We start from the raw sequence: 14,970 nt of genomic DNA, 5'->3' as shown, positions 1-14,970 counted from the left end.
CATGTCAGCAGTATTTGTCTGGTTATTTATTGCTGCATAACAAACAGCTCTAAACTTAGTGGCTTAAAACATTACTGGTCATTTATTTTGCTCACAAGTTGCAGTTTGGATAGGGCTCATTAGGGAAAGCTTGTCTCTGTTCCTTGTAGTGCAGCACTGGTGACTCAGTGGCTAGGGCCTGGAATCATCTGAAGACTTGTTCACTTACATGTCTGACTGTTGATGCTGGCAGTCCGCTGGGACCTCAGCTAGGGAGCACCTACGAGGGGCCTCCGTGTTTGGTCGCATGCTTTTAGAGCATGATGTCCGGGTTTGAAGAGTGAGCATCTCAAGAGAACTGGGTAGAAATGCATGACATTTTAATGACCTAGCCTCCAAAGTTGCATGGCGTCTTTTCTGTTTAACTTGTTGATTAAGGTGAGAACAAAGGTGTGCCTGAGTTTAAGGTAAAGAGCTCTGCACCCCAGCTCCAACATAGTGGTGTATGTGTGGGTGCTCCCCTGCACCACTAGGCAATTCTCTCACACCAGCTGGGTGCCCTACAATTCAACTCGATTTTGAGACTATCTGCCAGAGAGAGCATCAGATGCCACAGGTTAAGGGCTCAGTGCCGTAGACTGGCCCGGGCCTCAGACGCTGATCTCAAGCCAGGTTGTTCCATATGCTTCTGACAGACTGGCTAACCATCACAGGTTCCCATGACCCACTCCTTGGGTTCAGTAATTTACTAGAGTGGCTCACAGAACTCAGGAAACCCGTTTACTCACTAGATTACCGGTTTATTACAAAGGATATTAATGGATACAAATCTACAGCTAGACCAAGAGATACATGGGGCGAGGTCTCGAACAAAGGATTTTTTTGTCCTGGGGAGCTTGGGCCTTGCATAGTGGCATTTGGCAGCATTCTGATTCACCAACCTGGAACTTCTCTGAACCCTGCCCTTTTGGGTTTTTATGGAGGCTTCGGTTACATAGGCATGATTGATGAGATCATTGGCCATTGGTGGCTGATTCAGCCTCCAGCCGGTCTCCCGTCCCTGGGGTTCTGGGGAGGAAAACAACTGAAAGTTCCAACCCTCTAATCACAAGGTTGGTTTTCCTGGCAAAGGGCCCCATGCTTAGGTGTAGTCCAAAAGTCACTCATTAACATGACAAAAGACACCTTGATCGCTGTCATCACTTGGGCAATTCCAAGGGTTTTAGGAGCTCTGTGCCAGAAGTGGAACTAAGACCAATTCTATTTTCTTATTATACATTGCAACATCACACAAGAGGAGGGAAAATAATTCCCACTTGATGAGAGGAGTATCCACTTCACCTTGCTAGGAAGGCATGTGAGATGGGGTAGGTCGTGGTCACTCTCTTTGGAAAATGCAATCTGCCATAGTCTGCCCTCTAATCACAAAAATTCACATCCTTCCCCAATGTGAAATACACTCGGGGCGCCTGGGTGGCACAGCGGTTAAGCGTCTGCCTTCGGCTCAGGGCGTGATCCTGGCATTATGGGATCGAGCCCCACTTCAGGCTCCTCTGCTATGAGCCTGCTTCTTCCTCTCCCAGTCCCCCTGCTTGTGTTCCCTCTCTTGCTGGCTGTCTTTCTCTCTGTCAAATAAATAAATAAAATCTTAAAAAAAAAAAAAAAAAAGAAATACACTCAGTCTCTTCCCTAAGTTCCCAAGTGTCATCTTGTTAATGGCATCAGCTTGAAGTCTAAGATCCCATCATGTGAGTCAGGTTCAGGTATAGAAGAAACGCTTTGGGTGCAGTCCCTTTCTCTCGTTGTGTGCAGTTCCTTGAGTCCTATTTCTCTTGATGTGAAGACCTATAAACTAGAGAGGATATGTATCTGCCACCCTAAATACCCTGGTGGGACAGGCCCAGGAGAACCGCTGTAGATACCCTCTTCAGAAAGGGGAAACGAGAGGCCACGCTGCAGTTACTGGCCCACTGTAATTCTTATATCCAGTAAGGCACAAGTGACCAAAGCCTTGGTTAAGTCTTCCTGTTACTGCCCAGAGGCATTTACCTTGTCTCTGGCTGCCCCCTCAGGGCTTTGGGTTCTGCCCTGACGCGGACTCATTCTTCCTTTTCTATCAAAAGTAGCCCATTCTCGCAGGTGAGTAGTTTTCTCCATTGGCTCCATGGCCATAATATTTCAAGTGTCCAGAGTCTCCCCTTTGTTATGTACTGTCTCTGTGCTTCCCAGTCCCAGCTGATATACTTCATTTAAAAACTTAGTGGGTTTCTTCTGAGTCCCTTTATAACCCACTGCAGTCAACAGAAGGCACATGTACAGATCACTTCACCTTGAGCCCCTTCTGGCATTGGGTTCCCTGGGAGACTGCTCTGGGGCAAGGTTTCTTAAGAGTCTCGGAGGCCTTACCATTTACAGAAGGTCTGCAAGGCCCACCCTTGAAATCATTAGAAGGCCTTTTGCCTGTCTGTACGTGAGATTCTTTGAGGCAATGCTTGAAACCATTTTTTTAGGTCTTGACACAGGATTTTTTAGGACTAGACATTGTTCTTCTCTAGATTTTTAAAAAGAGGTTTATTGAGGGATAATTAAAGTACAGTAAACTGAACCCTTTAAAGTGTACAGTATGATTCGTTTCAGCACCCACACGCACACACACGTGCGTGCACACACACACACACACACACTGAAACTGCCACTACAATCTGGAAGCCATTTCTTAATTTGAAAACTTTTTCCTGTCCAGAGAGACAGAAACAAGTGTAATTTTGTAACCCAGAAAGCCCTTTCTCCTTTCTGTTTCCTTTCCGTGTTGTTTGAAAAACGAAACAGTCCCTTTTCTGTCTCCTCTCTTCCGGCTTGTACTGTAAGCAGCTAGACGTTGGATGGCACCTGCAGCGCTCTGCTTGGAGATACCTTAAGCTGGATCATCGAATTAGGTAGATTTCCTATTTTCCTTCTTGCCACTGGGGACAGAATTACCAAACTTTTCAACATTTACGAGGGTCCCCTTCCCTCTAGCTTCTATTAACATTTTCCTTACTTTCCCGTATCCCCTCCTGACAGCCTGTCACTCAGTTCCCAAGTCAGTGATTTAGGATTTTGTTTCAACAGCACTAAATTTCTAGGTACCAAAATCTGTTCCACTTATCGACTGCTACATAACTACCCCAGAATTTATGGTGTAAAACAGCCATTTTATTATGCTCACAGACTCTGTAGCTTAGGAATTCAGAGAACACTGCAGGGATGGCTGGTCCCTGCTCCATGATGTCTGGCACCTTGGCTGGAAAGACTTCAAGGCATAGGGTGACTCATTGGCTAGGGGCTGGTGTCAGCCGGAGGTGTGTTGCCTCATGTCTGGAGGTTGATGTTGGCTATTTCTGGAACCTCAGCTGGAACTGTTAGACCACCTATATGTACCCTCTCTACATGGCCTGGCTTCCTCAAGCTGCTGGTTTCTTGAGGCTTGGGCCTGGAAATTGGCACAGATTCATTTCAGTTGTGTTCTATTAGTCAAGCAGTCGCAGAGTCCAGATTCAAGGGAAGGGGTGCTTTTTATAGGAGACATGTCAAAGAATTGGGGGACCATGTTTTAAAACCATTATAAGTATCTTTAGTATGGTTTCCTGGAACTACATTTCTCTCCCTGTTGGCTTTGCACAGTACCTGGTTCTGCTTTGTAGAGCAGTCCCATTTTTACTGGACTAGGGCTTTGAGGGTATTCCTGTAAGGCATCATTTTTTACCTGCCTCAGGGAGGACTTCCGTCTTGTAAATACTCTGTGTTCATTGCATCTACTACTTAGAGGACTTGGGGTTCTCACCCAGAGAAGAGCTCACTGATCCTCTTTGTGCTTCCCTAGAAATCAGCTGGAAGGTAGACAGGTATGGCTTTGGTAGATTCTTGGATGTACTTTTGGAAGTGAAAAGGTGACTCAGTTTCTGCTCTGACCTTAGCTACCATTCTTCTTACTCTGACAAGCTATGGTTGACCTCAAGAGTCTCTATAGATGGTGGCCCATATGTATCCCCACTTGGAGGATGAGGCTATCCTGGACCCTGTTGAGGGCCTCCAACCATTTGAGATGAGGTTGCTTTGGGAACAGGAAGGCCAAGCTGTGTCACCTCGTCCTTTGGTTTTTTATCAGGACTGTCCCAGAGTGGGATGTCAGTGGGAGTTATTGAGCTGAGCCCCTGCTCTGGCCTGGGGAGCAAAAGTCTGGACTTGCTAATGGGAATCAGGGAGCCTTCCTGTCTTTTCTTCTTCTTGGGTGCCTCAGAGTATGGCCTTGAGGGAATATAGTGAGAACGTCATCTCCAGAGTTGAGGCAGTCACTGTGTGGTGGGAGGATGCTGATGCCCAATGAATCAACAAGGGCCCACCTTCATTGAACAGCCCTAGAATGGTGAATGGCCAACTCCCAGGCAGTTTCTAAACAGCTAGATAACTGTTTAGTAGAGACTAAGCATATTGGAACCTGGGCTCCATGTAACCTTAATCTGTAGATAGGCTCGCTTCATGGCATCCACAGCCCATCTTGTTACCTCCGGGGCTATTTCCTGGACCCACAGGAATCTTCCCCCACTGGCCCCAACTTGGTCCTCTTCCTGATACCGACACACAGGGAAGTCCTGTCACCAGCACATGCTGAGTTCAGAAACCTCTTGTCATCAGGGACTAAGGATAGCCTTCCCTCCCAGAGAGTTCTTGGGTGCACTTGGCAATATATGGGGCATTCCTTGGCATGAATGCTTACTGCTGTGTTCCTGGAGAATGGCTCAGATCACTAAGCAAAGGGTTGGGTTGTATTCTTATGAAATAATACCAGAGGGAAGGGCACATACTTTGCATTTTAACCCTCACTTTCTGACTATGTATACACATACTGCACATGTTGCTTTTTCTTTAAATTTCTCTTTCCATGCCCTTAGTTCATACTCTTTTTCCTACTCAGTTGTCTTACATATTTGTGAGTGTTTATGCTCCTCTGTTTCGTTTAAATGTCCTTTGCATTCTCCCCCGCCTTTCTCCTCTCTTTCTCCTTTTATCTGTTTATCTTACTCCCTGTCCTGTAAATGTTGGTTTTGGCCAGTCACATGCTGCAGTGTTGGCATCCACGCCTGTGCTGAGCAGCAGATCTGGCTGCCTGCTGACAAGGTGGTGGCATGTGTGCCCAGTTTCACAGTGTCTGCCTCCCCAGGGGCAAGCCTGGGATTTTAGAATAAAGAGCAAATGATCAGAGCACAGTCGTAGGTGTCTTTTAGCTGTGTTGTATTTACTTTTGTACTTCTTTTACCTTCCTGGAGCTATTTATGGTGTTCAAGCACTTTTTAAAGGTACATCATTTTAGCCACACAGCTAGTATGTAAGGATACTCAGAGCAAGGGTTTTTCCTGTTTCATGGATAAAGATTCAAAGAATTTAGATGACTTTTCCATGAGCATATCCAGTGAGTGAGGGAACCAGGACCAGAGGGAACCCAGGTTTCTAGATGCTTGGTGTGGTATATGATTTTTGCCATATGGGAGAGGACTTTGGGGACTGACAGCCATGCTGGTCTGCACTAAGTGCTTTGTGTTGTTCTTCAGATCATGTGTGGCAAAGAGGGGGAGCAGGGGAGTCTGTGAACAATATCCTGGGCAGGCATAAAGATACCGAGGTTTTAACTATTTTTTATTAATTCATTTAGTCATTCAATATAAATATTATTTCCTACCAAATTCTAGATGCAGTGAAAAGAGTAGGGGATATCAAGATTAATAAGACACCATCACCACCTTCGACAAGGTCCACTCATCGTCTAGTAAGGGAGACAAGTGAGGAAACAGTGTAGTCCAATAACATGTTACAGGTACCGTAACAGACATTTTTCCAGGTGCAGTGGAGGCATCAAAACTTGGCCATCTCCACCTGGAAGAAGGGAGTAGGGTCAAAAGAGATTCCAGAGCAGAGCTACAGAGATAGAATTCTAGGTAAAGCAAACAATGTATGAAGGCCTAGAGGCATGAAAAGCAAGGACTTTGATGTGGGTGGTTTGGGGATTGTATGTAGGAAAAGACAGATGACAAAGTAAAAATAGGGACCGGATCACAAGGGGCCTTGTCATCCAAGCCAGTGAATTTGTACTCCCTTCTGTGGATAATGGGGAGTTTCAAGCGTGAAGAGTTTTGTGTTTTAGAAAGATGTCAGAAGATGAGAGGACTGACTAGAACTGGGTTAAGATTAAAGGCAGAAAGAGAAATTAAGAGATTGTTTTAAGAGTCCTGGTGAAAGATCAGATCTGAACTGAGGAAGTAGCAGTAGCAGTGGGGAGGATGAGGAAGGGGGCAGATCTGAGAGATGTGAAGGTTATTGAATTAATAGGACTCAAGTCATTAAGCACATCATTGTGTTTGGGGAAGGAGCTAATACAGATGCTTGAAAGAGTAGGAAACCAAGAACAAATCTGGACCTTTTCTCTACTCAGTGAAATGTGTTGGAAAGCATGAGGTAGTAAAAGCCAATGGTGGAAACATAGAGCAGCGTAGGGATGAGACCATGGGAAAAGTCATTCAGCCCAGGTGGGTGGGAGTGAAGCAAAAGGGGTTCTCCTGTCTAAGGCCAACCGTTCTAGATGGGCATGGGGTCCCCATCCCCTTTACTGCCTGCTTAAGGACATTGCTGGTGCATTTGCCCTCTCTCGTCCTCTCTACTGGATCATTTCAGTCATCATTCAAGCATGCTGGGTCTTATCTCCTAGCTCAAGATAACTTGCTTCTATTACACCACATTCTCCTCCACCTACCACCTCATTTTCTTGTTCCCCCTTTTAGGAAAACCCTTTGAAAGGGATGCCTGAACTCTTTGTCTCCACTTCTCATTCAGGCTCCAGTTCAGGCCTTGGGCTTCTGTAGCTACCGACTCCCTAGATGAGCTCATATAGGCATATAGTTTTCTGTCTTTTATTATTGAAATATAGTTGACAAACAATGTTATGTCAATTTCAGGTGTACAACACAGTGATTTGACAATTCTGTACATTATGCAGTGCTCACCACTGTGTCTTGTAACCCTACGATGTTATTACAGTATTATTGACCACAGTCCCTATGCTGTACTTTTCATCTCTGTGACTTATTAATTTTATAGCTGGAAGTTTGTACCTCTTAAACCCCTTCACCTGTTTTTCCCATCCCCCTACCTTTCTCCCTTTTGGCAACCATCAGTTTGTTCCCTGTGTTTAAGGTCTGTTTGTGTTTTGTTTGTTTGTTTATTTTGGTTTTTAGATTCCACATATAAGTGTAGTCATATGATATTTGTCTTTCTCTGTCTTATTTCACTTAGCATAATGCTCTCTAGTTCATCCATGTCATCGCAAATGGCAAGATGTCATTCTTTTTTTATGGCCAAGTAACATTCCATGGTATGTAAATATGTGTGTATGCACGCGTGTGTGTCTGTCTCACATCTTCATTGTCCGTTCATCTATCGATGAACACTTAGGTTGCTTCCATAGTTTGGCTGCAAACTATGAATAATGCTGCAATAAACATTGGAGTGCATATTTCTTTTTGAATTATTGCTTTCATTTTCATTGGGCAAATACCCAGTAGTAGAATTACTACATTAGATGATATTTCTATTTTTAATCTTTTGAGGAACCTCCATACTGTTTCCCATAGTAGTTGCACCAATTTACATTCCCACCAAATGTGCACATGGGTTCCCTTTTCTCCATATGCCTGCCAATGTTTGTTATTTCTTGTCTTTTTGATACTAGCCACTTAGTCATATAATTTTAAATAATATCTAGATACTGCTGATGACTCCTAGGTAGAGGTTTATAACCCTAACTCCATTCTACCAGGTGCTCAGGCAAAAAACCTTGTCATCATCCTTGACTCTCTTTGTCTCTTTTATCCAATTCATCAGCAAATCCTATTGGCACAGCTCTCAAAATAGACTTATCTGTTCTGCTGCCATTCTAATCCAAGCCATAATACTCTCTGGCCTGGATTATCACACCTTTAGGTGATCTCCTTGCTGCCATGCTTGCATCCCTGCACTTCGTTCTCTGATATGAAGTCAGAGCATTTCATTTTTCTGCTCATACCCCTTCAAGAGCTTCCTTTCTCTCTCAGAGTAAAAACCCAAGTCTTATTATTGGTCCTTGGGTCTTCTGGTGCCTCTCTGACTAATCTCCAGCCCTCTGCTCTTCTCACTCCACTCTATCCATACTGGGCTTTTTGCTGCCCCTAGAATACAGTTAAGTATGTAGTTGCCTCAAGCCTTTGCCCTACTGCTCCTTTTGCCTGCAACATTTCTCCTCTGGATAAACACACTATTTCCTTCCTTCAGGCTATATTCACATTGTCCCCGGCAGATGGGCCTTCCCTGACCTCCCTCACTTTGAATCTCTCTCTCCCTTTACCCTTTTTTATTCTTCTTCATTAGCTCCATACCCATCTCTCAGTGTTGGTTTGGTTATTGTCTGTTCACTCTGCACAAATAAAGCCACACTGCCTCCCTCTACAAGACTATAACCTATAGAGAGACTTTGTCTAATTTTAGTCTGTGCTGATCCCTGATGCCTAAAATAGCACCGGGTATATATTTGGATCCAGGCACCACCATTCATGTGGCTACAGTTTCCCATTGTCCAACAGGGGGAGAATTATCTTACTTTCACTGCCAGCCTGCATTTGAGGAACTGGAAAATAGCTAGAGGGGACTGGTGCCTATGAGTGAGTGAGCACCCCCCTCCCATCCATGCCCAGGAGATGCCCTCTGCTGTGGGAACACTGCCACAAAGAACCATGCATCCTCATTGCCAGTCCCCATCGTGTTCCCCCTTAAGTCTCCTTGTTTTCTGGGTTAACAGGTTGTCCTGAGCCCTCCTTCCACTTGGGGCAAAGACTGATGGAGGCTGGTTCTATTATTGGAATTACAGAACTAGCTCCATTTGCAGGGAGTGCTCACAGGAGATTCTCATGCCAGAGCTCCTAGTAGAGAGAGTGAGATCCAAACATCAAGACCATGGAAGCTGCTCTGTGGGGAAGTGGGGGAGAAAGAGGCATGGGGATGGAAGGTTCTGGGCAGTTCTTCTGCACTGGGATAGGACAGGCCAATTATATATGAAGCTGACCTTTCCCACCTGCATCATTTTACTATTAAAACAGTTGATTACTTCTCACATTTCTGTGTATTTACTGGGCAGTCTGTCTACTGGTTTCCCCTGGAGTCTCTCATGTAGCCAAGTTCATTTGGGTCCAAGGTGACCTCACTCATGTGTCAGCTCACTTTGGGGCTGGCTGTTGGCTGTGGGGGCCTCTGTTGCGTTCCACATGGCCTCTCATCCTCTAAAAGACTAGACTGGCTTCCTAACATGACAGTCTCAGGGTAGCATTCTAGGTATGTGAAGAGGGACTCTGCAAGGCCTCTTAAGGCCTCAAGTTTGGGACTTAGCTTAATTTCTACTCCATTCTGTTGGTCAAAGCAAATCACAAGGTCAACCTAGATTTAAAGGGCAGAAAAATAGAACCCACTTTCTGACATCACGAGCTGCAAAGGATTTATGGCCATATTAAATTTACTCCCTTCCTCTTCTACTCCAGATGTTTAGACTCCAAGGACAAAGGTAAGCTCTTTGAAAAAGTTTGCCAAGTGATTATTCTGAATAGTGAGCCCCTTGTTAATATTAGTAATTATCAAGCTAAGGCTGAGTACTATGTGTTAGCCACTGAGTTCAGCACTTGATGTATGTTGTCTCTATTCCTTACAATAACCCCCTGAGAAGTGTGTTCTCTTAACCTCCATTTTACAGATCAGGATACTAAGGTTTAAAGAGATAAAGTTCTTTGCTCAAGGTCATGTAACTTGTTAGTGGCTACTCTGAAACGTGAACCCTAAGGCATTTTTACCCTCTCATGAGAACAACTGGCCTGGCATAACCTGGAGACTTAGTGGTAATGATAACTTAATACCAATGATAACTAACAGTCGTAGTGAGTTACAGTATATGATATCAGTTCACATCCATAGTCTCATTTGCCCATTATGACAACCCTGTGATGTAGTCAGAACAAGTTTGAGGAATTGAGACTGGAAGCTCAGACAGAGTGAGTGGCTTTGCTTATAGTCACATTCCTAAAAAGGTAGAATCAGAAACATGGAGAGATAGTGGTGAGTTTTTCTGTCAAGTGAGAATCCTGTGAGGGCAAGGCCTTATCTGTGTTATTTACGAATTTATCCCTAGGACCTTGGAGTGAATGAATGCTGCCTCCTCTGGGATGAACCTGGGGATGACCAGGCCGCAGGTCAGCTTGGGCAGACCCCTCCGTCCATCCCAAGCTGCTAGAACACACTGGGCCTGGCCTGTGTGGGGAGGTGGCAGCAGAAGCACCCGCGGCTCTGCCCGGAACTTGGCAATGATAAAAAAGACCAGCAGCTTGAAAGGGAAGGGCCAGCCTCTTCTCCATTGGATCCGTCCTGAGAGGAGAGAAACTAAACCATAGTTAAAGCAGGTCAGGCATTTAGGCTTTGAGAGAAGTTCTTCCCTTGTGGAGACATTTCCATGCTGGGGTACTAAAGGAAGTGAGGGAGTCACCTGTTCTAGAAGCACGCTGGAGGTGGACGGACCAGAGAGCCTTACCTTAGTTCTTTCCCACCTGTGGGAGCCATGCCATACACACCTAACCCCTGCCCCCAGAAGTATAGTGGCTTCGTGGCCTGGTGAATTCTCACCTTGGGGGTTGGGGAGACTCATCCCTAGGGGAGCGTGTATCAAAATGTGTGGAGAGATGAGGCACATATGGGAAGATTCCGAAGAGATTCTGAGTCTCATTAGGTACCTGTCCTCTCCCACTAGAATTTAAGTTTCATGAGGACATGGATTTTTGTCTCTTATATTTATTCTTGTGTATAGTGCATAGAGCACATCCTGGTACATAGTAGGTGCTCACTAAATATTTGTTGAATGAATAAACACAAGTTCAGGTTGTTTTCTATTAAAGGCATCTTCTCCCACCTCCAAATGAGACTAACGGAAACATAGAGTCCTTTGTGGCATCCAGACACTGCTGGCTTACAGGGCTGGACTGATGATGACCTTTGGCATCCATGGTTCTGTGAAATAAATGAAGGACTTAAGGCCTCCCTCGATTGTGAGTAGGTTGGGATCTCCCCAGGCTCAAGCTTGGCGCATTGCCCTGCTACTGCCTACCCTAGGGAGTGCTGAGGCTTATTCTTTTCACACGTCCTTGCTGAGCAGAGTCTCTTTGGTCATTGGCTTGGCTGGGCACTGCATTTCTCTCATCTGTGCCCATGTACACGTGGGATGGCTCTTGTTTGACTTGCCCTTTTAAAAACAACTTAAGCATGTTGAGGTTTCCTGTTGATCGGGGGCAGCCAGAGGCTATGACCCAACAGGGAATTGTCGGCCAATCCCTGACTCACCCAAGCTCCAGTTTTCTGTGTGTGAGCAAGCAGTGACAGCAGGCTGGCTCGAGGGCAGCTGGCTGCCTTCCTGTGGATGGCATGGCCCTCTGGAGCCTGTGAGGCTCCTGCCCAGCTTTAAGGGCCATGGCATGAGGGTCAGGTAGGCCTTCGGAGCATGTGGCATTGGCAAGACCCTGCTGTCTTTGAACTAAAACTGTTCGAGGAGAGCGCCGGGAGTTGACAGTGATTACCCTAGCAGACAACTAGAAAAGTGTACTGAAAGGGAAGTCTGCTCATGGTTCTTGTCACTAAGCTCACCTTTACCTTTTCCTTTCTTTATTTGTCCTTCATTCACTAAGCACCTTCCACATACTGAGGACGTGTCCTTCCACCTGGAAGAAATCATGGAAATCATGGACTGGTAGGGAAGAGGTGTAGAGGTCTCAAGGGGGAAGAGGTCCCTGATACTTATAAATGCTACATTTGAGACAGAGCTGTGCACAGTGCTCTGAGGGTTTCTGCTGGGTTATATCCGGGAGCCTAGGCAGTTCACAAAGATGGCAGAGGCTACTGCTTCCTCTTGAGAGGGGCAGCGTTGTATTCGGTAAGGTCCTGTCCTGGCTTCCCCCCTCACCAGCTGAGGGACCTTGGATGAGATATTTAGCTTTTCTGTGCTTCCGTGGTTTTCATTTGTAAAGTGGAGATAATAATAATAATAATTATGTAGAGTTTTAGTGAAGACTAAATGAGTGAATAATATGTGTAAAACCAGTTGTTTAGGACTCTTCCCCCTATTGGCTAAGGCCTGCATGTGGATTTAGTGCTGAGAAGTGGCTGGTGCTTGTCTGAAGGGGTGCCGCCGCTGGAGGCTGGAAGCTGCCTGAGGAGCTGGCCTCCCCTCCCCACAGGCACCCTTGCTGATGGGGCAGAGAGGACTGTTTCTTGAGGGACCCTGCTGATGCTTTGAGACCTTCAGGGATCTGAACGCTGGTCAGAACCCAAGCCGAGGTGCAGTATGCTGTGCCAGTAACAGGAGTCTCAGGGGAGACAGGGGTTTGTTAAGGAGACAGATCGAAGGGCTTGGGTGTATATTTGGGGTACTTCAGGAAGTAGCGTGCAGGAAATGCTTTCCTGAGAACCGATCAGCAGCATTCCTTCCCAGTGCTGCATTCAGCAAGGCCATGTTGGTAGCTTGAAATCAGCCGCAGTGGGAACATTTATACCACAGAGACTGGCAAATGTTACAGATCCGTGCTTTCTCTTTCAGAGGGCCGATCGCTAAACATTTTGCAGCACACGCCTGGCCTTACTGTCCTCTAGTTGGTAGTTGCAGCTTCTTGGGATCCTCTCACCTGACACAGAGCTGGCCTCTGTTCCAGACAGTGCTCAAGGCTTCTGAGATTGAACTGGGCAGAGAGACCCATTGAGTTTGGCCTGCTGTGGATACGCAGCTGTTCCTTTCCTTGAGGACAGCCTTGAAAGGTGTATTACGTGACTAGAGTACTTCGAGCTTGGGTGTCCTGCAGGAAAGAGATACTGAGCGCTCCAAAACTGAAACACCACGCCTCTGGTTGTCAGACCACTCATTGCCATTTTCTCTTCTTTTGCTTTTTTTGTTTTTGTTTTTGTTGCTTTTAGGTCTCAGTCAGTCTCTCCACCTCCACTTCTCTCCCCACCGAGGAGTCCCATCTACCCGCTCAGTGATAGTGAAACGTCAGCCTGCAGGTACCCAAGCCGCTCCAGCTCCCGGCTGCTCCTCAAGGACTGGCACCCCCGTGATCTTTCACCCCCAAATCCTCAAGCTCCCTCCCCGGACACTGCACCACCCATCTGTCCCCTCAAGGCCACCAACTTCAGCTATTTGGACAGAAGCCCTTCAGCGTGCAAGAGAGAGGACCAGAAGGAGAACGTCCAAGGGGCAGCCCAGGATGTAGAGGGAGTAGCTGCTTGCCTCCCCCTTGCCCAGAGCACCCCATCCCTGGGGCCAACAGCTGGCTCACGGAGCCTCTTTCTGAACCGTACCGGCACCCGTGCCCACAGCCTGGGCATCCGGGAGAAGATTTCAGCATGGGAGGGGCGCCGAGAGGCTTCGCCCAGGATGAGCATGTGCGGGGAGAAGCGGGAGGGCTCTGGGGGTGAGTGGGCGCTCAGTGAGGGCTGTCCCAGTGTGGCGCCATCCCCCTGCAGCTCAGAAAAAGCCTTCGATTTCAAGGGCCTCCGGAGGATGAGCAGGACCTTCTCAGAGTGCTCCTACCCTGAGACCGAGGAGGAGGGGGAGGCGCTCCCTGTCCGGGACCCTTTCTATCGGCCGGAGAGACGGGCAGGCCGGAGTGAGCCCAGCGCCTTCCTCAGGGGGCATGGCAGCAGGAGAGAGAGCTCAGCAGTGCTGAGTCGGATCCAGAAAATTGAACAGGCCCTGAAGGAGCAGCCGGGCCGGGGACTCCCCCAGCTCCCCAGCAGCTGCTACAGTGTAGACCGAGGGAGAAGGAAGACTGGGACCTTGGGTACCTTGGAGGAACCAACAGGGAGCACGAGTGTGAGCACTGGCAGCCGGGCAGGAGGAGTGGCTGGAGTTGGGGGGGAGGCAGGCCCACCCCTAGAGAAGGATGGCAGTGGCTCCACTAAGCCAGGGACCCCTGGAAATAGCCCGAGCTCTCAGCTGCTGCCATCAAAGAGCTCCCCTGATCCCGCTGTGAACCCTGTCCCCAAACCCAAGCGCACCTTTGAGTATGAGGCTGACAAGAACCCCAAGAGTAAGCCAAGCAATGGTCTACCTCCTTCGCCCACACCTGCTGCTCCACCCCCCCTGCCCTCCACTCCAGCCCCACCAGTCACCCGGAGACCCAAGAAGGACGTGCGTGGTCACCGCAAGTCCCAGAGCAGGTAATGAATGCTCCTCCAGTGTCTTAACAGCCGGGCACAGTGACTTTCCTTTCAAAGGAAGATGCAAAAGCAGACAGTAATTGTGGGTGCAGTCAGTAGTGATTCCTAGGTCCCAAAGCAGTGAGTCATTGTTAGGTGGTAACATGAGTTCTGCTCTTGCTGGGATAAGGATGCGTAAATGTGAGTGGGAGGGTGAAAATGGTTCTTCCAAATGCTGCCTACTGAAGGTGTGGGCTAGATTTGGCCTTTGGGGGAGAGTTATACTGTGTCTTGAGGCCTGTTGGAACTTCCTTCATCCCTGTGGGAGGGGTAGGGCCACCTTCCTTTTAGATAAAATGGGCAGTCCCTTGAGGACTCATAGTAGGATCTTAGCCTCATGACCACCTGAAATGCCAGTACTAGAAACTTATTTCTTTGAGGGAAGCATCATCTGAATACCGCTGTTGTCCTAACACGGTAGTATTGACATATTTAAGGTGATTTTCTCTTTCCTGAGGACTTCCTGGCCATTTAGGGACCCTGGGCCTACAGGGAGAGGGGATCCTTGGATCCTAAAAGGGGAGACTGATGGAAAAAGGAAAAAGGAGTCGAAGAACATTTTATTGGCTTCTTGGCCATGTTCAAGAATGACCTGTCCTGACATTCTCACTGGTTTCCTGGTCAGTCTCAGCATTCCTGACCCTGGACTACCTG

At 47.3% G+C, this 14,970-nt stretch overlaps 1 protein-coding gene across 9 annotated transcripts in view; it reads left to right on the top strand.

Annotated features, from left to right (window-relative positions):
- DENND2B (DENN domain containing 2B) overlaps positions 1 to 14,970 on the top strand; it is a 165,713-nt gene that overhangs the window by 117,762 nt on the left and 32,981 nt on the right. For all 9 annotated transcript variants that reach the window (XM_057316977.1, XM_057316978.1, XM_048217044.2 and 6 more), the window contains one exon: positions 13,033 to 14,277. In XM_057316977.1, coding sequence (XP_057172960.1) covers positions 13,033 to 14,277 — 1,245 coding nt within the window. The remainder of the gene's footprint in view (positions 1 to 13,032; positions 14,278 to 14,970) is intronic.

Source organism: Ursus arctos, unplaced genomic scaffold (genome assembly GCF_023065955.2).
Source record: "Ursus arctos isolate Adak ecotype North America unplaced genomic scaffold, UrsArc2.0 scaffold_22, whole genome shotgun sequence".
NCBI classification, from domain to species: Eukaryota; Metazoa; Chordata; class Mammalia; order Carnivora; family Ursidae; genus Ursus; species Ursus arctos.
Note: the sequence above shows the minus strand (reverse complement) of the source record. Positions and strands in the feature narration are given on the sequence as shown.